The following is a 26,233-nucleotide window of genomic DNA, read 5'->3' on the forward strand; positions in this document are numbered from 1 at the left end:
ATAACATGTAAAAGTCAGAGTCGATATATTGTACTCATATATTTGTACAAAGCAGTGTAAATGATATAGTGCAGCATGACGTTTCGGCGTGGACTACAACTACTAAAATGCCAGTCGGTGCATTAATCTGAAACTTCCGGGTTATATGTACTTGAGTTCCCCGCCTTTTGATTAAGCAGCAGTGTCCTCAGGACGTCGCCTTCACAATAATACCACTGACGGTTTCTAATTTGACGCGTTATATCGTATTTCTGAGACTTTTCCCGAACATGTAGCTAACTCTTCCCCACTACGCGCTTTTTATCAACCAATAAACAACCATGTTGTTACCTTCCGACGTCGCTCGGCTTGTTTTGGGTAAGAGTCTAATGTTGTCTGATGGAGCAAAGTCGTAGCTGTAGCGTTAGCCAACAATGATACCTAAATGTAAACGGGCGACTCAGAGCTTATAGCCGCTAATCGCTTAGTAGCCTACATATAACGGTTAACATATGGAGGGTATTTGGGGTAACGATGCCTTTTACTGCCTTTTCTCTCCAACTTGGTGTCGATAAATTTTCCTCCGCAGGGTATCTTCAAGAAGAGGGATTGTCCGCCACAACCCAAGCTTTCATTCATGAGAGCCCAAACCTGAAAGAGTATGCTGACCACACCACAGGAGATGGGACTATTCCTGCTTGTGTGTTTGTAAGTGTGCCTTTTTGAATGACAGACCCTGTCTCCAAATGTTAACTGAAAGTAATCCACACAAAGGTACTCACTGCATCAGTGATTGTTTTTTTTTTCCTCACACAGTCTGTCTTTGGGAAAGGCTTAACAACCATCTTAAATGAGTATGTGGCTACTAAAACGAAAGGTGAGATCATCTGACATGTTTCCCTTGACAAAATGTATCATTAGTAATATTTTGTTCTTCTTGTGTCATGCTTGTGCTGTTGGTAATTTGTCAACTTGTTCAACAGAGTCTTGTCCTGAGGTACCAGCTGTGATGACTTCATTATGGAAAAAGTTGGATTTTACACTCAACCAGATCAAGTAATGAGCTTCAGGTTTCATTTACATCATTGTGACGGTTTTAAACTGAAACTGATCACATTCTCAAATCTCAGTGAGATCTTCATTACTGATATTGTTCCTTTCTTTTTCTTCATCTATATCATTCCTTAGGTCATTGCAGAACTCCCCTGCTATATCAGCCTGCCAACGAAGTAAGTCTGTTGTTAGTTTTTCTGTTTTAATGTAATCTTTTATCGTATATTCTTGCCTAAATCCTTGCCAGTAAAAGCCACACAGTGGACATATAGAGAGTCAGAGCATATAACAGTGTTTCCCATTAATTATTATTGACACCCACTCAAGAAAATTTGACCAAGCCATTTAGATTTTTCTTTTATGATTTCTATCTTTCAAATGTATGTCTGGAAATTAAAGTGTTGAATCATTCTAGATTCTGTTAGCATAATGGATTTACAGCATATCTAGTTATCCTAAAATCTGAACGTTGGAAACGGTGTTGAGTTTGGAACCTCTAGCATCAGGTTATAATCCCAGCCAACATAAATAAATTCATAAAATCTGTGTAGCATTGTGGTTAACACAATGAGTGCGCAAATTATCAGCATCTCGCACAGTAGTCAAACAGTGACTTATTATATGAACTAGTTTGTCTGTGCTTGCTCAGGTTTTATACATAGACTTTTTATTTAGCGACCTCTGTCCCTTGCAGCGCGCTCACGCGTTGGAGTTGCAAACATGGCTAGACAGCGGGTCTTGACCGTGGCATCGGCCAGTGCTGTCATCTGCTCGACGGTTTCTGAAACAAGCTCCATCATCAGCCCTGCACACACCTCTCACAGCATGCTCAGCCACTCCACGCCCGTGAGCTACACAGCCCCGCACACCCGACCAACTGTGGGCGGTGGCACAAACCAGCAAATCCAAGATGTCAGACTTAATACTCCCAGTGAGTATCGTAAAACATGCTGTACTCTGTATTTTTTATTAGTAATTGAGTACTTGTGGTGACAAGTCAGAAGGATTTTGTTTTTGTTTTCAAGTATAGTGAATTGCTGTCTTATTAAATTTCTCTATGATAAAATGCTGAGTTGACACAGCATTGTTGATTTGATACAGTAGAAATGTTGAAACAGACCCTGTCAGGTTTAAGCTAGCTTCTTTTCGATGTTCTGTTGTGTTTTATCATGTTTATAAGCATGTGTGACAAGTGTCATAATACATCCATTACAGGGGATTCACCTGTACAGATGATTGCTTCAGAACACAGGCTAAATCCAAGCCCAATGTCTCCTGGACGACGGAAATGGTAAGAATCATTATTGTTACTGTATCAATGCCATTACTGAGAGAGCACTGAAGACAAACTGTTGTCCTACTAACCCACAATTTTTTGTAAATGTAGCTTTTCCAGTATAAAACTAAAGTACAGAAGTAGATGTCAATAAATAGGGCTTCACAATGGACATTTTGACATGTCACATTAAAAGATGGAAGGGCATCATAATGAAATTAGTTATTAATGAAACATCATTTAATACATTTATATTAAACGATTGTTGTATTATGTGCATATTGTTTTGCCCGTGCCTTTGCATGTTGACTGCCAACTCTCTAATCTTGCCTTTAGGGACACCCCTAGGAAGAGAGGTGGTGCTGTGAGTGGGTCCAGTGGTGTTGGCAGATGTGCCACTGCTACCCCTGGCTTCAATGCAGAACCCCAACTTGAGGAGGCAGTTGACGAGAACTTTCCTGTAAGTCAGTGCTTCTCAAATAGTGGGGCGCGCCCCCCTGGGGGGGCGCGGGGCGATGCCAGGGGGGGCGCGTGTGACCCTGGGGAACATGCTTTTTTTTGCCGTACCAGAATAAAGTGTAATTGCACATCCACTACAGTAGTTGGCAGTGGCGCTCTCATTGTCAGAGTGTGCGCAGGGAGTATTAGCTCTATGGTGTAGCGGCTTTTTTGCACCGAGCAGGCGATATGAAGTGCAGTAAGCGAACCGTTAAGAGACAACATGAAGACATTTTTAACAGGGATGAAAAGAAAGGCGGAGAGAGACGAAGATAATGAGACAAAAGTAACTCACCCGAAAGCTAAGACGAGGAAATATGATGAAGCATATGTAGCGCTTGGCTTCACTGTGACTACAGTGGGAGACGAAAGACCGGTGTGTTTACTGTGTCTAAAAATGCTGGCAGCGGACAGCGTGAAGCCTAATAAATTAAGGCGCCACTTGAAGACATTACATCCCAATCATGTTTCGAGTTTTTTCAACCAAAACGTGCCGAATATTGCCAACAATCATCCCGCTTTGTGAATGCTACTTCAGTAAACCAGCGAGCACTGTTAGCATCCTATTATTACATATTATTAAATATTATTACATATTATTATTACTATTATTTATAGTCGCGGCGGGGGGGGGGGGGGGGGGGGGGCGCGAATTGTTTTCTACTTGCTGGGGGGGGGGGCGCAACAGAAAATAATTGAGAAGCACTGCTGTAAGTAGATCTGCGTTTTTGGTGTTATTCCTCTTTTAAAAAAGAGGAATGCTGGACAAACAACTCGTACAGCGATCTTGGTTCATCTCATGCAGCAAATTAGCAGTTAATTACCTATCGATTGTCATGTGTAGGACGCTGAAAATAAATGTTTTAGTGTGGAAAATGACAAGGTGCTCCAGACAATAAGAGCAATAGAGCAAAGAGGCTTTAATGCTGTACTTTTCTGAGGGCTGATCGCTCTCTCTCTTTGTATATTTTTTTAGAATCTTGATTCATACATTTTTCTGACTTTTCATTGTATCTTAATCCCCACAGCAACTTGTCATACAAAATGCACGTGACAAGATATTGGGGGACCGGTCGTTACAGGAGAAGCTGGCTGAAAACATCAACAAAATCTTGGCCAGGTAAGTTTTGAGTTGGAACTCTGTTGTGGGTGATTTCTGGTTTTGTCATTTGTAATCAAAGTTGTGACATTTACACACGGTGGAATGTGGCTGTACTATTTTCTCCTTTGTTTCATCTCTAATACCAGTGATCCAATGCCTCAAACATCAAAGACCTCTTCAAGTACAGTGGAGGCAGATCAGTCTATAGATGAAATCCTTGGATTACAGGTGCCAGACTAATAGTTACTAATATCCTAACAATATAATTTCTTTTTTTTTCCCCCACAAATATATAACTCAGAAACATTTGTCATGCTTGCTTCATCTAGCTGTCCTGTGTGTCATTACATAATTTCCTAACATACATCCTGTGGTGCAGGGAGAAATCCATATGAGTGATGATGCAATCCATGACATTTTGGAGCAAACAGAGTCTGACCCAGCTTTTCAGGCCCTCTATGACCTCTTCGACTACAGTAACTATGACCTGCTTTGCTTTTGTTTTGTTGGATTTGCAGAGTTCTTCTCTGAACAATAGTACTTCAGCTTCTTCATTTGAGTATGAAAGTCATTTCATAACTCTTTATTTTTATATTCACATCATGTTTTTATGACATTTGTTTGCAGATAAAACCAGATTCACTGATGGAGAACCAGGGGATGTTAGTAGTAGTCCAGAAGAGAGTGACGCTGTCGGACCTTCATCTGCAGTAAGACCCCTTCAGAGTGAGGATCCAGGTATGACAATAGGCTCTCCCAAGAAGAAAAGACAGATGTCAACTCTGATCATTGTATTCCATGTCACAGAAGCCATGGCAGGTTTCTTGAATTCCACCTTTGGCTGGAAAATAACCCTTCATGTTCAGTTAAAACACTGTCAGAGGTTATAGTACCAGGTCTGAAGGGGACACGACGAGAGTGTAAGGCTTTGGTTATGTTTGAGCTTATCTACTTGGTTAGAATTCATGACCAGCTATTTTGAAAATCAAAAAGGTTTTAACTTTTTTTTCCGAATGGCAAATGTTGATATTGTTTATAGATATACATATACATTATACATAGATATACATTCTTGGTTACTCCTAGAAGGCATTCGTAGTGTTGCAGCTGCAGATTAATCATCAGATCCTCTCTTTTTTTCAGGATCTGCACACAAAGATGCTAATACTTCAGATACAACACTAGTGACTGTGAAGATGAGAGCTGGCCAAGAACGCAAGACCAGAAAATCTACTGCTCCAACCTTGTTAAAGAAAACGGTGCTTGGCCCCAGTGGCAGAGTGTCCAGAATTGAAAACAGTTCAGCCAGATTGTTAGTGAGTCATGGGGAGCACCAAGTTCCAATGGATTCAAGCAGAAAAGTAAAAGCCCCACTCTTGACTAGCAGTGTTTTTGAAACACCAATGGATATTGATGAACCCCTGAATACACCACCCCCACCTTCAGACAGCATGTCCTCTCTAGAGCCTGCCTCAAAGGACGTCACCTCCACAACAACTGCTCTCAGTGACTCAACCGCTGTTGGTGCTGCTGCGTTTGGTGTGACAGAAGCAACATCAGCCTCTAATGTTGACAAAAAACACGAGTGTAAAAAAGCACAAGGATCTAAAGAGCAAACTGCTACAGCTCAGAGTAATCAGCCTGTTTTTTTGTCTCCTTTACGAGCGGAACTGAACAAGGCTCCAATACTGACTGCTGACCTACCTCAAAACTCTGTTTCAGGCAATGGAGGAGAGCAGCCTGTGTTTACCCTCTTAGTAACACCTGAATCTGTCTCTTCCACATCTGTTCCCACTGCTGCACCCACAGCAACATCTGGCTCACCTTTGTCTGCCTCTACCTCTGCAACACTTACTGCTACACCTGCCTCATCCACACCTGCCTCACCTGCACCCTCCACCTTTTGTGTTCCAGTTGGTGCAGCACCTGATCCTCCAAGCACCAACGACACCTCTCCAAGCAAGCCTGCAGCTGATCCCAATGTAGTTTCTTTAAAAATCATCATCAGCGATAACCAAGATGAAGATTCTTCCAGTGATCAAGCATTGACTCAGGCAATTTCTAGCATTTCTGGAGACAAGATTCCCACCATTTATCTTTCCTCTCCAGCTAAGTCCCCTGGAGGCCCTGGCACTCCAAAGGTCAATTTGGATGAGGCAGCGCAGGCAGTCAGTGGCTTACAGAGCTCTGAGGTACATGCTAGTCCTTTCTGCAGTAAGGCTGGGGCTTTAGTGGCGTCTCCATTAACAGGGACATCACAGGTCCCGCAAAACTATATAATTCAACTACCCCTGGACACCAGTACCCCTGCCCTCCAAGGAGCCACTGCCAGCTATTTCCTTGTGACAGAATCCCCCACTACAGATGCCCAAACCAAACAGGTGCTACTGTCTGCTGGTGTCTCAAAGGGACAGCCTTTGCCCATCAACCAGTATGGGGTGACCACACCAACTAGTGCTCAAGGCTACTCCACAGGTGAGAGGCTACTACAACACTGGGTTATTATAATAGACAAAAGTTTATCTCAGTCTTACTCCAGTGTCACTGGCAGACTGCGGTTTTTCTAGATGGTGTAGTAGATTTGTAGTTTTCTGTGAAGGTGACTATTCCCATAGCGGTCTTGACAAGCAGACCATGAACAGGTGATGATGTGGACTTGTAACAATAACACAATATTAAAAATTTTGCGTTAAATTGCAATGTCAAGCAAATTCAGGAAACGCTGTGGTTGAGTGAAGTTCATTTTGACTTGATTTTTGTGCCTGACTTTCTTCGCTGAAATGATATGTGCAGTTAAGCACAGTGTTAATAGAATTTTTACACTGTGTCTTTCGTTTTCACAAACAAATTACAGAAACATTAAATCCATTTAATTCTGTTAGCAAAAGTGTTCAATTGCAGAATTGTGAACAAAATGATGTGTTTTGCTCCAGTCAACACAGGAGAAATTATTTCTAATGTAATATTTTGAATGGAACAATGCAGTGATCATAGGTTGCATTAGGACAGGTTATTTCCTTCCTCTGAGCCAAGATTTGTTGTTGTACACCAGTGCAAAAGGTGTCCACAGGTTTAACAATGAAGCGGTGTCCATGCTGCAGCTGCGTACATCATCTGTTGTGTGTTGTTCCTGGTGTGGGGGAGATGGGATATATCGTTCTGTGTTGTTCATTTCCTTCTCTTCTGCGTTTTAAGCCTTTCGCTGTCATCTTTGATAGTGTTTGTACTGCTTTTAAAAAGAATAATCAAATACATCTGTGTTTTGTTTTTTTTTTTAACGTACAGGGTCAGCACTCATCTTACCATCTCCTGTTAAGCCTGTGATGCTTCCTGTTTCTGTTATGGGCCAGAATACTGTGGGGAAAGTCCAGATGATGTCCAATCAGGTAACTTCATTTGCAGTTCTTAGTCAAAAAGTATTTCACTAGAATAATGAGAAGGGTCCTGATCATTCTGGTGGCCCTGCAGCTCCAGCTTCCAATCTGCTACTTGGAGGATGAAATTTCTTGAAACATCTTGAGATCTAATGGGCAGATTTCCACAAAATTTACATGTTCTATGCAGGCGCTCAACGGTGTTCAAAGAATAGCCCTGCCATTTTGGATTTTACTTTATGAGCTTTCCTTCAGGGCCAAGTAAAAATCAAATTGTCACCTCAGTAAACAAGGCCAAACTGAAACTGGTGTCCAAAAGAGTAAATCCAAATGCCCACTGATCCTCATATCCACTCTCAGGACAGACGTTATCTTTATAGTCCCGCTACTGGTAAGTCTCCAACAGTGGCAAAATTATGTTTTTGAAACCATGTGAGACTTAAAAATTGAGTAGTGTGTGGTCTCATGAATATTGCTGCCTAAATGGGGCCCTCACTGGCTTCAGACCTTTGGCAATATTCAAAACAATAAAACTTTCAACATTGTTTTATTTCCAGCTTGTTGCCATCCCAAATACAGTACCAGTACAGCAACCAGAAACTGTCAAGCCCAAATCTCCCACTGTGGCAATCAAATGGTCTACAGCTGCTGGTAAGTGAAAGGTTTTTAATAAATTAAGAAAAACAAGATAATTTGGTAATTAATTAATGAATTATTCTGTATATTACCAATGGATGTCATCAGTGTTGCTTTGCTTAATGTTTTAACGTCGTCGCCTTACTTCTCTGACCACATATGTCTGATTTCCAGGCACTGAGCAACATCTCGTTGGTAAGTTGGTTCAACCTATGTCCGGTGAAAACTCAAGCCAGCAGGATACAGCAAAGGGTCCTAGACACAGGAGAATTTTATGTTTTGATTCTTCTGCAGACATTCAGCCACAAACTGCTCAAACAACAAGAACCACCTTACCTACACCTACAAATACATCTACATCACGATCTACCCAGCAGACTGAGAAAGATGATATGCAGATGGTCACTCGGACAAAGCCTGCTATCTTGGGTGGGAACAAGCCCCGGAGGAGGATCCAGACTGTCAAATGCTCAGTAGATCCCCAGGCTGACAGAAGCTTTGTGAAGGAGTCAGAGAAGCCTGGGCCTCCACAACAGTACCTGAAAGATCCTGTGAAAAAGAACTCTCGGAAACAAGATCATAGTATCCATAGCAAAGGGTCTCATAGTGCAAGTACAAGAATGGGTGATGAGACTTTGAATAAGTCAGAATCAGAAAGGAGATCAAAACCTATTGACAGGAAGCCCAGTCATGATAAGGATGGTGACGGAGCAAACACTAAGGATTCTCATAGTTCTCAATCATCGTCCTCTGCCTCTGCACTTAAAGTAGGAACTAGCAACGAGAAAGAGGAGAGTAGCAAGAAAGAACCTGCAGAAAAAGCTCCTTCCAAATCACGTGAAGGACGTACAGAAAAGAGGACCCCCCCTCAGGAAGTACCAAATGTGACAGCAAACAAGGAAAATGAAATTAAAGGTAGCATGCAAGAGCAGCAGCAGTCAGCGCCTTCTTCCTCAGCATCAAGAGACTTCAGCCCTCCAGCTGTCACGCAACCAACATCTAATCCTCAGTCCAAGGCTACAAAAGCCCCCTCAAAGACCAGCTCTTTGGCCAAACAGGCAGCTGAGATGCTGCATGACATCCAGGGACTTGGTTCTCCTTCCACACCAGTCAAGAGACCTGTAGCAGGCAGTTCAGACCTTAGCCTTCCCAGGACCCCTGCGAATGGTTGTAACCAGGAGGAATCCACTGACGGCTCCCGGACTCCTTCCCGACAGAAGAAGAGTAAAGATGGAGAGGGGACTCCCAAGCATCTGATACCTCCCAACACCCCAGATGTCCCCACCTGCAGTCCAGCCAGCGAGGCTGGCAGTGAAAACAGCATAAACATGGCCGCTCACACACTCATGATTCTTTCTCGTGCTGCCATTGCCAGGACAGGCACTCCTCTGAAGGACAGTTTGCGTCAGGAGGGAGTAGGAGAAAAGACACCTGCAAGCTCCAAGAACTCTAAGAAACGCAAACTGTCTCCTCCCACAGCCAGCCCACCTGCAAAGAAAGACCGAGTGAGTAGAATACAAGAATTTACCATTCATCAGGTGTCTGGTTTTTTTTTGTTTTGTTTTTTTTTTTTTGAAAAAGCATCAAGTATCAAGTTGTACAAACAATCACTGTTTTCTGTTCAGTTTCAGCAATATTCTGCAGTTTAGTTTCAGATTATCTTCATTATCGTTTGTTTTTTCAACAAACTGTTCCATAAATTTGTCAGGCGTAGAAATGTCTGTTTAAAATTTTTCAAAGCCCAAGGTGACTTCAGTCTTTCAAATTTCTTATTTTGTCTGAAACCTAAATATATTCAATTTACTATCAAATAAGACAAAGGAAATCTGTAAATCTTAACATTTGAAAAGGTGGAACAAGGAAATGCTTAATGATTCTGATTATAGAACTAGTCAGTTGTTGAAGTAGTTAATTTTCTGTTGATCAGCTAATTGATTAATTAGTCATTTCAGCTCTAATGACAGCTCAACATGACTTGCTGAATTAGCTGTTGTGATAAGTAGACAGTGCTTAGAACTCCTAATAACCCCCCTCCAAAAAAAACCCCAACATTATGCTCTGGCTCACTTAAGTGTTCTCAGGATTGGCCACAGGGGTTTTACTCGTATTGATCAGGTGATTTTATTAGCAGACCTGCATTTTAGAGTCAGACAAGTAATTTAAATAGATTACATTATCAATGTCATTAGATACACTAGAATTTTGTTACGTATTTCTGTCATCTAATTCCGGCTTTTTGTTTGAATCTGCAGGAAAGAAAGAAACTTATTGATTGCTTTCCCCATGACTTGGATGTGGATAAGTTCTTGTCTTCACTTCACTACGATGAGTGAAACCGGACACGGCAACAGAAAAGGACTCTCATATGTATCACTACCTGCTTACGTTATTATCCAGGAATAGAGCAAGCCATCTGCTAAACTAGTGCCTATGGTTCCTTATTCGTAACCTTGCCTGAGACCTTATAAGCTGCAATGTCTCCCTCAGCTAATTAGGGACTTTAATTTGATTGTCTAGTTTCCAGTGTGGGTAATCTGCATAAAACCTTTTAAATGCAGCAGCAGTAGGGTAACCATGGCATTTTTGTTATATTCTTCATTTTTTTATTCTCATCCTCACATTAATAATCCTTGTTTTGTCCCCCAACAAAACCAACAGAAATTTTTGGGAGGCACGTAATGGGTGCGTGTTGTTAAAATGGGTGACTCGGTGCATTTCCTTGGTCAATATTTGACTCTAGTTTGATAACCCCAGCTAACATTGACTGACAGGTTGGCGTGTGTAAAAATGTGTTTGGTATATATCGCTACCAGATATTTTACTAACACCGAATGACAAACTCACTGTCTGAAGTCTGGTAAATTGAAAATAAAGAAAAGTAATGTGAATGTTTTGTGTGTTTTTTTTTTGTTTGTTTGTTTGTTTGTTTTTTTGAGAATCCGACAGAAATTACTGCATCTGCTCAAATATGCATATTTAGGCATTATTCGTTTCTGTTGTTGTTCTGTTGTTGTGGTAATAAAACAAAGAAATGGTGTTTGTTTTCCTCAACATACACACGTTGGCCATATCTTATTATATACGCTTTAAATAACATGGATGTTGATGAGCAAGAGCTCACTGTGTTATATGAGGTATGTCACAACACGGGGAGTGCCGGGAAAATGCAAGGCTTATATCTGTGTACTCACTCATAATTGCAAAGAGAACGTCTGTAATTGTACAGATTTTTTGTCTAGCAAAGTCATTTAAAGGCTCAAAAATTTACAAATCCGTCATGCCGCATGTTTTTCATCTGATTTTGCACAATCACGTGGCCAAATGAAAATTAAATTAACTACTTTGTTCATTGTTTCCAGTGAATGAGGGATACGGAATTTCCATTGAGAGGCAAATGTGTTTAAACTATCTGGTAAAATGAGAGTATTTAAATTCCAAGGTTGGCAAATCTGGCAACCTCCGATTGGACCACAGAGCACAATTTACGGAAATACGTCTTTAGTTCAATATCACACTAAAAGAATCTCGTTCTGAGTTGAAGCAAGTGAATTGAAACTGGATATGAGAAAATGCTATGTTAATGCTGTGTCTCGTTTCCACATTTATACAGTTGATTATTTCACCATTCCAGGTTAATTACACGCATGTTTGAAGAAAGTTATTCACGGCGGAATCTCAGCACAGCTTTTACTTTGCCTCTTAGAGTGTTTGTTTCCGGGTGAACAGAACAGGAAAGAGGTACGACTGTCATTTAATTTTGCCAAACATCGCTTTGCTTCCCCTCTATATCGTGTATGTTTTGTCACTACTATAACAGCAAAACGGCAAGTGCCATTTTTACATATCTCTCAACAGGTAAGGGCATTCGCTATTATTTAAAAAACATCCATTTGATGTAGAGACTGCCAACGTCCCTAGCTTAGCCATTAGCATTTTGGCTAACCGGGTTAGCATGTGGAGGCTGGTGATGTGCACGTATATGGCATCATATCTTATTACACATTGACCTAGATCACGACGGCTATTTCAGTTCACTGTATGTGTTACCACGAGGCAGTTGGTGATACGTTGCCTTCGCCTTGTTGATTTGTATGATATTCTCTCTTTCCAATCAATATATAACTAATTTGATTGTCAGCCGGCGTTTTGACGAGCTGTTCGCATTGACAGTCTGACAGATATTTATTGCCTAAGGTTCGCAGATAAGGATTTCATGACCTCTGGGTCCCACAGTGCTTGTCATATTCTGTTAGACAGTAGGAAGCAAAACATTTGAGAGGAGGACACTGTTGAACGACAGACACGAAATTCTCATTTTCTTTCGTCCTAGACAGTCTGACCTGCTAAATCTTGACTGACATGGCAGCCAATGGAGCAAGCTGTGAACAGCCTCAGAAACGAGCAGGAGCTAAAGACAAACAGAATGGCAAGTCTGCAGGTTAGTTTTGCTACACACTACAGCACACTTGTGCCACAAAAATGTACAATAGAGAAGTTAATTTTCATCTATGAGGCGTCCCTGTAAAGTTACGGTTGTGTAATATCTGATGGCACACAGTGATAACTACCACCACATGGTTTGAACGGGTCATAAAAAAACCTTCATGTCTTACTTTCAGTTTCCAGAGGAACAAATAAGTTGGCCTGCACTAGAATAAGAACAGAACCTGACTCGCTGATGCCTCATGTGTCATGTATTTGGCATTGCCAGTTCAGCAGGATATAATAATTGATATACATACAAGTATTACAGCATATGAGGGCGATTGCAATTCTGTTTGTTGTCCAGACTCATCATTAAGAGAGAGGCGACAGAAAGACAAGGAGGAGCGACTGTCTTTAGTGGTATGGAGGAGGCCTGTCACCACGCTACATTATTTCCTCTTGGAGACCCTCATCAAGCTAAAGGAGTGGACATTCAAGTAAGAAGTTGAACAGGTTTTTCTAGAGTGCCTTTGTTGGTGCACAGCATTTGTTCTTGTTTGATTGCGTTCTTGTGACCTTTGTCCTATTTGGGTTTTTTTTTTTGTTTTTTTGTTACTCTGTGTTTTGCTCACCAACTGGCAAACATACCCTCAGACCTAAATAATCACAGAAAAAGTAATTTCTCTGTTCCAGAGAAGCTGGAGTTGTAAACCTCATCGTGACCTTACTTCTTTACACTATAAATGGATTAAAGACAAGGAAAAGCAGTGTTCCATATCCACTAGAGATTCTTTTAGAGTTGAGCATTAGTGATGTTAGTCCCCTTTGAAGAAATTTGGCAAGATAATAAAGCATCACTTTTTTATTTGGTGTATTTGGAACTTGTTTCATTATTTACATATTGTTTTCTTGCTTTTTTGCTTAGACTTTGGCAACGACGAGGCGCAGTGGTCTTAGTTTTGGTATTATGTTCTCTGTTCTCCATTGCCTACTCCACTGAGGGAGCACACCAACAAGTAAGGCTTGACTGATTTGTTTTTTCAGATGTTAATAATCAACACCTTTCCTCCATCACCATCCTGTTTAAAGGTTAATGATAAGTCACTCTTTATCCATTTTAAAAGTCTCCTAGGAGAAAGCGCCTGTTGGGAGATAATGATGCCTGCACTGTTGTCAAGTAACCCTTGATCATACAGTCAGTTAGCAAAAGTTTTGTCACAAATTCCTTTTTGCAGCAGTCAGTGGTCTGTTACAGTTCAGTTCAAGCATCGCCAGTTTTAAATATAGAATTAACATCTTCCTAGATTACTATCACTTGTAATTATCAACTAATATTCAACACACTATAGGAAGTTTAGATTAAACAAATGAGATAATAGTCAAATCTTTTTCTCTTAAAAACAGCTGATGTTAATAAAATAAAAAACAAGGTTTTGATCCCAATCATACCATGACTGCACCTGTGTTCTCTGTCTTCTAATCTATATTTTTACTTTCTTTACTCAAGTATGTCACATACCTAGAGAAGAAGTTGCTATGGTGTGCCTACTGGGTAGGCCTTGGGATCCTGTCCTCAGTAGGCCTTGGAACTGGCCTGCACACCTTCCTGCTCTATTTGGTAAGAGAACATGTTTCTGTGGTTTAGACAACATGTAAACACTATCTGTTGAACTGGGATAGTACAGAATACAGTACAGTAGTAAAGAGAAAACAGGCAAACGATCATTTCCTGTTGAAATACACACCTGAAAAATCCATAGACAACATATTTTATCTGTAAACAAATTCAGACATTGAAATAGGACAAAGCCATTTTACTCTGAAGGCAGTTGTGGCAGTGAAGGAATATTTTAAAATGAGCAATATGGAAACAAAACTTTGATGATTGGTTGATGCAGATGTTTCCCTAGTTGAGTGTCTTGGAATGTAATTTGAATGAGCAGCATGTAATTATGATAGCAGACAAAAGTAGCAAGAAAGGTCTGTCAGTGATGAGGTCATGTGTTTGCATGTCTGCACATGCTGTAAGTGGACACAGAATAGTGGAGCTATACAAAATGTACACAATTCAGATCTATTGATCAACATGTTTTTGTCATGTGCTCATTACCATGTTAACATATGTAAAAACCAACTCTGGTGGCCCACGTGCAGCTCATATCTCAACAGTCAAAAGGCTGCAAAATGATAATGACTCAAGAAAGAAACTGTTGTCCATTGTTATCTGGTCGGCTGTGCTCAACAAGGGTCAGGATGCCTTCTGTGTATCAATGATATGCAGGCTGGTTTTATTCAGATGTGAATTACTTTTCTTGCAGATAAACCTGCATTGATGACATGAAACTCTTCCTCAAGTTCATAGCATTCATTTCTGCCCAAAGCACATGTTGATCTATCCCTGTAGGCGCCAGAGGATGGCATCATACTCACTCGTCCTACTCATTGTCTTTTGCTTCTTCAAATGCATTCCTTTTTGTCACTCGTGTGTCTAATGCTAACCAAAAGTTAAGTGTACTTTTTCTCTGACTGGCAGTCACAGAATGACTGTATGACTGAGTCACCAAAATGTGTGTCATTTGTGTTGGTTGTGGTAAAAACAAGAACATAGCAAAATGAAAGAGAGGAAGAAATTCTGCATCATAGCCCGCTTTCTGCTGCTGATGTGGCATCTGTTCTTTAGAGGTGGTGCAACTGTGGGCCAGCTCAGTCAGCTATTTCCATTATAATGAAATAATGGCAAAGATGTTACTGTGACCTTCCTGTTTTTCAGAGCCCATGCACACACTCCTTCCATTAATACTTTTTCAGCTCACCAAGTGTGTGTGCTTGAGTAGTTTCTGCTGTCTAGTAGTCCTCACTTACTTTATATGGTGCGTCCAACAGTAATGCAGTAGTGGTGTATGTCTGTGCACTCCTGTGTCTCTTTGTATATGTGTCATAACACTGAGAAAGTATGATCTCATCTTCTCTCCCTTCTGTGTGTGAGGGAGGTTTCTTTCAAGGCACCATCATCTCCCCCATATGGAACAAACTAGCAAATGTTAAAACAACTTTTCTCATTTCTTTTTTTAAATAATTACTAGCTTTGCTGTTGCAGTAGAGATAATTTAAAGCCCACTTTTGATAACGACTTCTCATCTGATGAGCTCATGTGATGATAATGGCTATCAGGAACATTGCATCTCGAATATCCTTTAACTTAACATCATTAATTGACAAACGAAATGATAAATTTCATCGGCATGTTCAAGATGTTGTAGCTGTGGGGCAGTTAAGGACTCAGAGTCAAACATATTGAAAATATGCTGCAGCTTACTTATCTTCCTCTTACACGTCCTGCCATCTGCTCAAAGCCAAGTGAACCAGGCATCCTTTATTCTACTTACCTCTAGATTATATTCCAACATCCTGTTGCTGGAGGCTCAGCTTCCCATTAGCCTTCACTCTAGACACACTCATGTCATTTTAAACCTCTCCTTATCTCATGTCATGAAAGGCATGTTTCTTATTCAGAAGAGCCTTTAGTTTACTGTTAATCCAGGGTGTGGGTGTTAAGGGAAACAGCATAACTCTGAAGAGAATAATGTTGTCCATTGATAAATTGAGACATGGAGTGATACAGTTTGTCAAACTGCCAGTGTCCCCTTTATGTGGCTTCCGCCGCATATCTCAATGACTTGCACCCTTGGTGCCACACAGAGCATCCCATAAAGTCCTGTCAACATTTCTGATTTTCACAGAAATGTAAAAGCCATCTTGACTCTGTTGACCACAAGATGTAAGCTCACTGCTAAGGAGACTATTTTCTGTTTCATTTCTCTCTAGAGCCTAATTCATGTCCGCAGTGCAACAGCTCATATCCCTGTGCCTACACAGTGTTGATGTCAGCCATAGACCATAAACTCCCAGTGTTAATTTTGAAGAAAAAAAGAAACACATGTTAGTGTGTCAGTTACACTGTGAATTTACCTCAAGCCTAAAGCATTAATAGATTGTCCCATTGAGAGCATGAGATCATTATGCTCATGGGAAAGGGGATTCACACACCACCATGATCTTATGATTCATCATGATGTTTTTGGAGGTCATTGCTGTGTCTCCAAGAGCTGGATTTTAGTCATAATATTGTGGTTTAAGTAAGAAAAAAAAATACAAGCTCATATGCCATTCCTTTGACTTGATTTGATCAGATCATCAATTATTTGAAGCCTCTGTCAGTTTTTCCTCTGTAATGACGGACGCTAATGATGATGATGATGATGTCAGTCCATCACTTTTCTCCATCCTTCTCTTTAGTCCAGGTGAAAATATCTGGGCTATTGCTGTCCAGTTACAAATATTGTATGTTTCTGAATTTCGGTCGGGACAAAATTGTCCAGCCCTGTCCAGCCCTTCCTGTTGCAGCATTTTCCAGTAATATTTAAAGATTTAGACCCATTACTGGTAACGCTCTAAGCAAGGAAAATTGTCAGTAAGTTGTTTGTAGGTTGTATTAAGCTTTGCAGCTTCAGAGATCTTTTAACAGCCTTATTCTTAAATCAGCATGATTTATATTTTGATGAATGCCACTACTACACACTCCACACTACTTTACAAAGAAATGTTTTATCTGTCCTGGATACCAAGAGTTTTGCTTTGCTGACTTCAGTGACCTAAGGGCTTATCTGCAGCACTGCAGGGCCAATGTATCACCTTTCCTGTGGGACAGGTTTCATAGCTGGAGCCATAGCTTGGTTTGTTCTTGTTAACACTGACTGGTAGTGTCATGTGAGATTGTATTTGGTTGAGACAGACTGTGTTTTGTAAATGAAAGAAGTCGTGCGTGCTCATACAGCCGAGTGCGCTGGGGAGTTACAATGGGGGAACAGTTGTAGTCAACACAGACTAATTGTGTGCTGTCAATCTTTTGTCAGTGTTTCCTGTATTACTTTAAGGAGGCATAATGGAGAAGCTGTGTTGTAGTTACAGGTGGGACAACTGTTATTGAGGCCAGGTGGCTCAGCCTAACCAGACATCTTCATGATGATAAATGATCACCTGTCTACCTGTCAGAGAGACTGTGTGACTCAGCTGGTGTGTGTCTGTACCTGTGTGCAGATGGTTAGCAGGCGAGCTTTGCTTAACCAAGCAAGAGCAGGTTAAATTTAACTCAAAATACTTATGTACAGCTGTGCAGTATAATTATAAATCATAGTTAAAGGTTCTATTGTTGCCAAATATGTATATATAATCCAATTTATTAGCTAAAATCAACACTGTCTAAAAAGCCCTGCAGTAAATGCTACCTTTTAGTAAGGTTCTTGTTTTCAGTTTTTGTTGAAACTGTTGATTCAACTGGATGGCCGTTGTGGAAGCTACAGATGGCTGTGCAGTTGAGTTGTTTCTAACACCATGTTTACATCAATAAGAGCAGACTAAACGTTAGAAACCTCTTATTAAACTGTAGTTTGGCAGCGCCACAGACTGCAGCCTTAAAAATGATCAAAAGTTGAGTCAGCACTCTTGCAGGTCTGTTGTAGTTGACTGTATTAGGTGTACCTAATAAACTTGGAACTAAGAGTAAATTAATAATGATATGGCAACCCTTTTTCCAATTAAAATGCCTGTTGCTGTTGATTAAAGGTGTTGAGATATGAGACTGATAATCATAATTGTAACATGCTGCAAAATCAAAAATATTCATTGCATTGTATATTTTGTATCTCATTGCACTCCCCCCGTATTTGCCCCATAGACAATCACAATTTAGGTTCATGTCCAAGTGTTTCGTGACATATGTACCACACAGTTTTCAGTTACAGAAAAAGAATGATTACATGTGCATGTCCCAGTGGTTTTCAGCCCATTAAAACAGCTCCTCTTCTATATCTGTCCCATGTGTCTCTTAGGGCCCTCACATAGCATCAGTAACCCTGGCAGCCTACGAGTGTGGTTCCACAGACTTCCCAGAGCCTCCATATCCAGACCAGATTGTCTGTCCTCAAGGTGGAGGGGCAGAGGGAGACGTCTCCCTCTTCTCAATCATGTCAAAGGTCCGCCTGGAGGCCTGCATGTGGGTGAGTAGTACTTTGAATAAAGAGACAACACAGTGGTCCACACAGAAAAATGGTAAGAATGTTAGACAGTGCCAGCAGTGGGTGGCATTGTGACAGCAGGGAATTTGTCCAAGAATTGGGATTTCCTCAATTCAATATGCTTTGCCAGGACTAAAACTCTTAAAAAACGTTGAATACTTACAGAACTTTAAAAGCTTTTCTTGTATCTTACATTCAGCCAGAGTATGTTTTACTTCACACAGAGCGATTGGGTGTACCAGTTTAAAAAGTTGATGGTGGCATGAATACTAGCCTGTGAATGTGGGAAATAAGGTAAGTGCTGACATGGGACATTTTAATTGTGTTGTTGTAGGGGGCAGGCACTGCCATCGGAGAGCTGCCTCCATATTTCATGGCCAGAGCGGCTCGACAGTCAGGAGCTGATCCAGATGACGAAGACTATGAGGAGTTTGAGGAGATGCTGGAGCAGGCCGAAGGTGCTCAGGTCAGAGCTGTGTATGCACACACACACACACACACACATATTTCACTTCATATTTCACTTCAGTCAGTTTTCCAAAAAGCACAGGAACAGCAAATAGGTTATAAAAAATCCCCACAGTTGTCATATTTAGGTAGCACTGACTCCACCCATTCCTTCCATTGAAGCACATATTAATTACATTGAATACTGAAGTATGTATCCCTCTGTTTGATGCCATATTAGCATAGATGTTTACAGTTTGCCAGCCACCCAGTATGATATGATTACATCTGATATGGCCTCATCTTCATAATGTGCAACTGACCATCAAGCTAGTGTCCAGTGATTGGTTTTAAAGTGTCATGTGACTTCAGTGAAGCCACTCCCTCCCTTACATTTCCAGTAAATCTGTCTGTTCTGTCTGTGAGTCACCCTGAGCACAGCTCCCCCTTTAATCATCCCTCGGGCTTCGCTCTCTCTGCCTTCCTCCCTCCTTCTCTCTTTTCACCGGCTTCTAATTTGAATGACAGACAGCTCTGTCAGGAACAAAGTTCACATGACTGGAGTCAGCTGAGATCAGATGCTGAGTCAGCAGAAATCAGAGAAGTCGGGTACATTGTCTCCATCACCTTTTTTCACTTCGCTGGTTCTCAACTGAATAGACTGAGGAAGCCAGCCTCACATCACATGTCCTTCATCATGGGAATGTATTCAGGATGTACCCACATGCGCATTTGTTATAGATTTTCTAAGCATCAATCTCACACACAAGTCTGAAGCTTGTTTGAGGACCACATTGTTTGCAGGAATGTCTCACACAATATACATACACAAGGCAATATTTAAAGAGGAATACATCGCTTAAAGTTGTGCTTTGTTATAATTTGTAATAGTCAATACTATATAAATAAAATTAAGAAAGACATGAGGATTAAAAGTAGAGCTTCAGTGCACAAAAAGGGACAAGAGTAAGCATAAAAAAATATCTACATTTATGTAATTGTTTTTTAAAAAATAATTATGAATAAATTATAATAATTATACATTACCTAGTGGCATAGAGCGCATTAAACTAAATTGACTTGTCATGCTGTGCAAGTGATAAGGTACAATAAACATGTATGTATGTATAAAACAAACATAAAAAACCTAATCATGCACTTTCAAACCTCCGTGCTGCAAGTTTTGGTTTTGATCTACATGAAATCCCGCTATTGCGCTGTTATCAATTAACGCCAACAATTATTATTTTTTATTTTATCACGCACTAACAGATACGTGATAACAATGCATTAACGTTGTCCCAGCCCTAAGAAATATACACTAGCAATATTGACTGCAAAAAGAACTGACATAAGTAAAAATGAAAGTGATAAGTAATCTCATGTTTAATAGTGGAGACTTGAAGACTGAAGAAACTGATAATTAAATAGCTTCCAAAATCGACATTGATGCGATACCAGCTTTTGAATCTTCCTCTTAATCTTCTTCCTGCATCAGCTGTGATCTTCACCATGTAACCACACACACATTTCACCCCCACAAGGAAGGAGAAATGATCAAAAGATCCTCTGCACTTTCATACCACACAGTTTTCAGTGGTAATCCCACCAAACCAAAAAAAGTGCCCAGAAATATTTTTGTATTTGACCACAGTAATCTCCACAAGCTCTTGTTTCTTGAAATATCCTTGCAGACAACACTGTTGTCGGTCCAAAACCATTCGTCTGCATGGTTATTTTAGGAAAGGAATTTTACAAAAAGGGTGATAAGAGATGGGAGACACTCATGTATTTTCTTGAATTGTGCTGCAGTTTAGTATAGCAGGTTTTATAAACCATGAGTCATGAAAGCCAAATGTCATATTTATCTTTTCCTAATCATTCACATCTGACAGCAGTATTGTATGTTTGAATTGTTTCCTAAAATTTGTTTGCAGGATTTTGTCACAAGAGCAAAGCTGGGAGTCCAACATATGGTGCAGAAAGTGGGATTTTTTGGAATCTTGGCTTGTGCGTCTGTAAGTTTACATACTGTATTTTTACACAACTGCAATCAAAGATTACTGTTGCAATGCAGTCTTTCTTCACTGTAAATGCAAATTTATACTGTAGAAAACTCATCTGTAACCTCACGCATGTGACAGTGGTCATTTAGAAGATTATGAATCAATTATATTATCTGATGTGTGTGTTTCAGATTCCTAATCCTCTGTTCGACCTGGCTGGAATAACTTGTGGTCATTTCCTGGTTCCGTTCTGGACCTTCTTTGGAGCAACTCTGATCGGAAAAGCCATCATCAAGATGCATATACAGGTTGGTAGCTCAACTGAAAGTTTTGTCAGAAGTGGTTAGAAAGTAATGAAGTACGAGATGACGTCAAACTACATCAGGTTTTCCATTTTTAACACAAACCATAAAGGCACATACCATACTTTCAGTGGCTTTCAGTATGACTCATCTTTTGCTACATGTCATCAAAATGCTCTGTCCATATTGTAATAGTGCATGGCAAAAAGTCTCTGTCGAGAAAAAAGGGTATGCCCCGCTGACTGGTTCACTTTGAACAGTCCCCACAACCTCAAAACGTGTGGGAGAGCTAAGATCAAACCCAGTACTTAGATCATGAGTAACTGTGAGAAACTCCTAATTGTGCACTTTTCATTAAATCTTTCTGACTGTGCTCCGGTCCTTTGGGGATTCCTTATTCTGACTTTAGCTTTGAAATGCATTCAGACCATATAAATAGGGTCCAGACAAAAGGAGGGAAGCTTTTAAGAAGTCTTTAACAAGAGTTTGGATATTTAAAAATCCGGCAGAACGAAAAAAAAAACTAACAAACGCTTAATTACGGAGTGTATTGTTGAGTCTGCCACACGTGTGACTAATGTAAGCCTATGCTAAGAGAGGCTGTCTGTGTGTGAGTCGCTGAGTGTTTTAAACTAAACCTGTCCATCTCTTGGTGGTACCAGCCAGTGATCTCACTCTGAGACCTTTCAGACAAAGGGACCCGGCAGGCAGCGGGGGTTATGAAGGATGTAGAGTGGACATGAGAAGGTAGACATGAGACATGAGAGAAGGAAATTGAGCAGACGGTAAGAGGCTGCAGGGGGGACTGTGTGACTCTTTTTTTTTTTTTTTCTTTTGTACCTTGAACCTATTGGACATCACGTGTCATATCCTGTCTGATTATGTCCAGGGGGGCATGTGTCATGCTGTTTTAAAGCTGATCAGTTTCAGGACCGGAGAAAAATATTGCGGTTTTGCCCCCCCACTTTGGCGCTTTGCAAACCACAAAAAGCCCCTCGCAACCTAAAATTTAGCTTACTTCCAGGTTTGAGTTTTTGTAATTAGTGTGTTTGCGGACCATGGCAGATGTGGCATCAATTTCCCACAGCTGGGCCTCTAAAATTGTCTGTCGGTCTGTTGGTCACATACGTTTCTGAGACTTTTTTGTTTTGTTGATTCCCTTCTCAAAGTTTTCTTCTGGTGTCATGCAAAACACTTAAAATATTTGCAGAGAAATGTTCTTCAACGATTTATGTGTGTGTGTGTGTGTGTGTGTGTGTGTGTGTGTGTGTGTGTGTGTGTGTTGGACATCTCTGCATATGATCATGAAGTAATGGATTTTAAAGCTTATTAATCTTTCCATTGTTTTCCTACAGAAACTATTTGTTATCATTACCTTCAGCAAGCACATAGTGGAGCAAATGGTGGCACTCATCGGGTAAGTGTCGGTCTGTCTTGGTGTGTGTCCGTGCGTGTATGTGTGTGAGAAAAACTGCAATATTCATGTACTTTGTGGAGTCATTGTCTTTCGCCTGGTTTTGTGGTTACCAATACATTTGTAAACATTTCAAATTCATTTTGGCTGCTCATCCTGTATGAATACATGCCTTCGCTGCTGGGGAGAACGTGCATGCATTTAATTTTTTCAATACATCGCTGCAGCATTGGTGGTCAGGCGTGTGAGGCCACATCTGAACATGTTGATCTGACTCACCAAGTTCAACTTTGACTTAGATGTGGAAAGAGTTTCCATGACTGTTTGGTAAAATCTGACATTAATTAATATGTAGGATCGCAGGTAATATGCCAATTGTTGGTCTTCACTAAATATTTTAGAAGGTAAAATTAGCTATTCAAAAAAAAGATAATGATTAGTATTTATTGCGTATCAAGAAATGAAATGTCATCAGGCAAAATGTTAAGAAGGCCAGCAAGGAGTTTAGCCAGACTTCTTGCATATTAACAGTAACTTGGCTATAGGGCTGCTTTTCTTTTTGTAAAGGCTGTGTTCAATGGCTGTTCAATGTTCCCTTTCGTGAATGTCCAGGTAGCAACTTTGACCATATTTGGAGCTGAATCCATGGTTACATTGAGTATTTTATTTCTTTTTGATTAGAAATAAAAGTCAAGGTTCTTTCCCATGAAACTCAGATGGGCCATGGTGACTCGCTATGATGAGTCCAAGCAGTGTTTCAGTGCTAACAGGATGTTTTTTTGGTAGTTGCTTTGTGTATGAATTCGCGTGTGCTTGCATGTAAAGTGGTAGAGATAACAAGAGTGAGTCAGTGAAAACTAGTTGGGTTTATTTGAAATCCGCAATTACATGCTTCCCTTTTGGTGTTTGCTTAGTCTTGTCTAGACTAATCTAGACTACATGGTTGTGTCCTGATCAGGGACAGATTTTAATCAATGCAGTGGGGAGGCAGTGTGTGAGTGTCTATAGTCTGCAGTATATTTTTCTCTTCATGGTGATAATATGTAGACATCCCTTTGGACTGTACCTCTTCTGGCCAAACGTTAAAACTACAAACTACAATTGATTAAACTGGTATCCATTGTGATTGGCCCCATGATGACCTAATCCTAATCCTCACTTCCTAATAAGGACATGAGCACGCCCTGATTAGATATGTTTCCACACAGAAGGCAGCAATGGTGGTAAAGGTGATGACATCATGGCGAGTCACTTCCTGATTGAAGGGGCTGACACAGACTCCTATAGAGAGCTAAGTAGTATAAAAGGAGAGCTGAGGAGTTTCAGCTTCATTCCCCTTTGCTGCCTGCTCCTGCTCACAGCTCTCAGTAGTGGAAGTGGAAGCTCAAAGACAGGCCCTGTGTGTAGAACGGGGCCTTCAGCAGCTGTTGCAAGGATGCTGATTGACTGGTGGATCAGAGAGGACCTTTGGTAGCATTCAGGGAAAGAAAAGCCCTCACAAACTTCTCTATGAGGCTCTTCAAGGGAATAAGTGTTCAGGGTCTCAAGCTTCAGTTTTGGGCTTCGTGTCAAAGGAAGTGTGCTGAAAGGGTAAGTGAATTAATGTTCTCTCTCCCTGTGTCTCTTTTGTCTCTTTTCTTTGCCATTCTGTGTGGATGTATGTGGCGCTGCAATGTCAGGTCTGTGCCCAAAGTGGGACCATCACTCCAAAAGCCCTTCAGTCAGTACCTGGAAGCACAGAGGAACAAGCTGCACCACGCTGGGGGAAACACACCAGCGGTAAGAACAATTTCTTTTACCGCCCACCACTTTCAAGTCACAACCTTATTTTTTTTTTTTTTCATTCCGAGGTTTGTTAGTGAATTTATTTAATCAGATTAACAACTATGTTTGTAAGCTTTTGTCATATTGTAGACTAAAACTGTTATGTTGGAAAGGCTTCATGCGATCAGGCCATAAATGGTCCTCAGCCGTCTATGAATTTATGCAACACATGGAGCATTATGAAAAGTATCAGAGTTTCAATTTTTTTTTTGTTTGAAAGTACAGCCTTAATGATACTTGATTCTTAAGGCCAATATTTATAGAGTTTCTAATGTGTGGTAATGATACATTGGCTCTATTTTTAACGTAATCACGTCAACATTTTTATAACAATCCTGAAGTTTGGTTAGTTAACAACTGTGACTAAGATGTGTGTTGGGAAATATAATTATCAGTTCTCTCTGCTGAACCGGTATAACAGGGCAAGTATAAGTGAGAAACTATTTTGAAGTCACCTCAAACATATCTTTGCCAGTTTCTTATTTATTGGCCAAAGCACTGATAATAATATAAAGCATTTGCGTTAAGCAAACATAGAAAGATTTTAATTTTTATTTTAATTCCCATCTTAGTTTTCTTTAATTTTCTTCCAACCTGCTCTTTGTCATATATGCAGTAGCAATATTCACAGTATAGCTGCATGTGTGTCTTCAAGATCTGTAATATTACATTATGCTTGTATGATGGTAAATAATTGAGTATGCATCCTAATTTTGTTTTTCCAGGATGAGAACTGGCTTTCATGGGTGTTTGAGAAGGTGGTGCTCGTCATGGTCTGCTACTTTGTCATTTCCATCGTCAACTCCATGGCTCAGAGCTACGCCAAGCGCCTGCAGCAGCAGAGGCACTCAGAGGAGAAAACCAAGTGATGATGAGACAAAGCTGTACAAACAACCAAGTGACTGTGTTTCTGCTGCTGCTGCTGAGAGCCTTCCACTCAGCACCAGCCACTAACAACAGACCTCACCTCCATCCATTCTCAGAGGCTGAAAGCTCAATAAAAGGAAAACAGGCATTACTTGTTGGAGTGTGTGCTTTGGAGGATGTATGTGCCGTTTACTGTTTGTCCCTCTTCAGGTTTTGTAGTTCTTCCTCTCATCTCGCTCTCTAGGCGTGTGTAGTGCGATTGGTTCTATTGCTGATCTTAACATGTTACTTTAATGTTAGATTTAACCCATTCATTGACCTCAGAAGTTAAAGCAGCGGTTTGGTGGTGACTGCTGTGTGCGGGCAGTGCCCATCAGATGCTATGCCTTATGCAAGACGGGAAGGTCTGACTTCCTTTGAACATAGTTCTTGACTTACAAACTTGATTTTTATTTAATTTTGTAACATTTATGTATGGATGGGTCTTGATTTGTTTGTACAGTGTGCTGCCAAGATAACTGCAATGGATGTTTTTTCTTTTCAGGGTTTAATTTTCCTCATGTTTTCGTCATGTTAAACGGTGAGACCAATTTGTCTTGTTTTGTTTCTGTACTTGTCATTTTAAAATGGTGACAACAAGCAATATCAACTTAAAACGGTGTGGTATTGATGGTTTGCACATTGTGTAAATATCTTAATATCTTTTTGACAGTATGCGCACATGTATTTCTATTCTGATGGTCGCTGTGGACATGAGTTAACTTGAACCAAAACAAGGAAAAAAAAAAAAAAAAAAAATCAAAAACAAAAGATATCATTTGTAAAGTGACATTGTGCTCTCAGCTAAGTAGTCCCATTTCTATTCTGTACATTTAGGTCGAACCTTGGATCAGATCATATATAAAACATGTAAATCATGGTACTTGCTCAAAGTCTGAGTCTTTCATTTTTTTGTC

At 40.4% G+C, this 26,233-nt stretch overlaps 2 protein-coding genes across 6 annotated transcripts; both read left to right on the forward strand.

The window, feature by feature from the left end:
* The first annotated feature begins 12 nt into the window (after positions 1–12).
* Positions 13–10,806, forward strand: npat (nuclear protein, ataxia-telangiectasia locus). 2 transcript variants are annotated; one of them, XM_046390274.1, is made up of 18 exons: positions 13–357; positions 569–687; positions 796–856; positions 963–1,035; positions 1,168–1,208; positions 1,727–1,963; positions 2,248–2,323; positions 2,645–2,768; positions 3,835–3,926; positions 4,055–4,136; positions 4,288–4,384; positions 4,536–4,646; positions 5,052–6,383; positions 7,194–7,294; positions 7,840–7,933; positions 8,093–8,113; positions 8,213–9,423; positions 10,171–10,806. In XM_046390274.1, the coding sequence occupies exons 1-18, from the start codon at positions 321–323 to the stop codon at positions 10,249–10,251; spliced, it is 3,990 nt and encodes a 1,329-aa protein (XP_046246230.1). In that variant the 5' UTR covers positions 13–320; the 3' UTR covers positions 10,252–10,806. The 2 variants fall into 2 exon arrangements, with proteins under 2 accessions (XP_046246230.1, XP_046246229.1); XM_046390273.1 differs by having other exon boundaries at positions 8,093–9,423.
* A 696-nt stretch (positions 10,807–11,502) lies between these two features.
* On the forward strand, positions 11,503–26,196 carry vmp1 (vacuole membrane protein 1). 4 transcript variants are annotated; one of them, XM_046390413.1, is made up of 12 exons: positions 11,503–11,656; positions 12,249–12,356; positions 12,708–12,840; positions 13,269–13,359; positions 13,851–13,961; positions 18,232–18,399; positions 18,752–18,883; positions 20,802–20,882; positions 21,062–21,178; positions 22,528–22,589; positions 24,266–24,365; positions 25,136–26,196. In XM_046390413.1, the coding sequence occupies exons 2-12, from the start codon at positions 12,278–12,280 to the stop codon at positions 25,277–25,279; spliced, it is 1,218 nt and encodes a 405-aa protein (XP_046246369.1). In that variant the 5' UTR covers positions 11,503–11,656; positions 12,249–12,277; the 3' UTR covers positions 25,280–26,196. The 4 variants fall into 4 exon arrangements, with proteins under 4 accessions (XP_046246369.1, XP_046246371.1, XP_046246368.1 ...); XM_046390415.1 differs by having other exon boundaries at positions 11,523–11,656; positions 12,253–12,356; XM_046390412.1 differs by having other exon boundaries at positions 11,618–11,773.
* The last annotated feature ends 37 nt before the right edge of the window (positions 26,197–26,233 follow it).

The sequence above is a fragment of the Scatophagus argus genome, chromosome 5 (genome assembly GCF_020382885.2).
Source record: "Scatophagus argus isolate fScaArg1 chromosome 5, fScaArg1.pri, whole genome shotgun sequence".
Taxonomy (NCBI): Eukaryota; Metazoa; Chordata; class Actinopteri; family Scatophagidae; genus Scatophagus; species Scatophagus argus.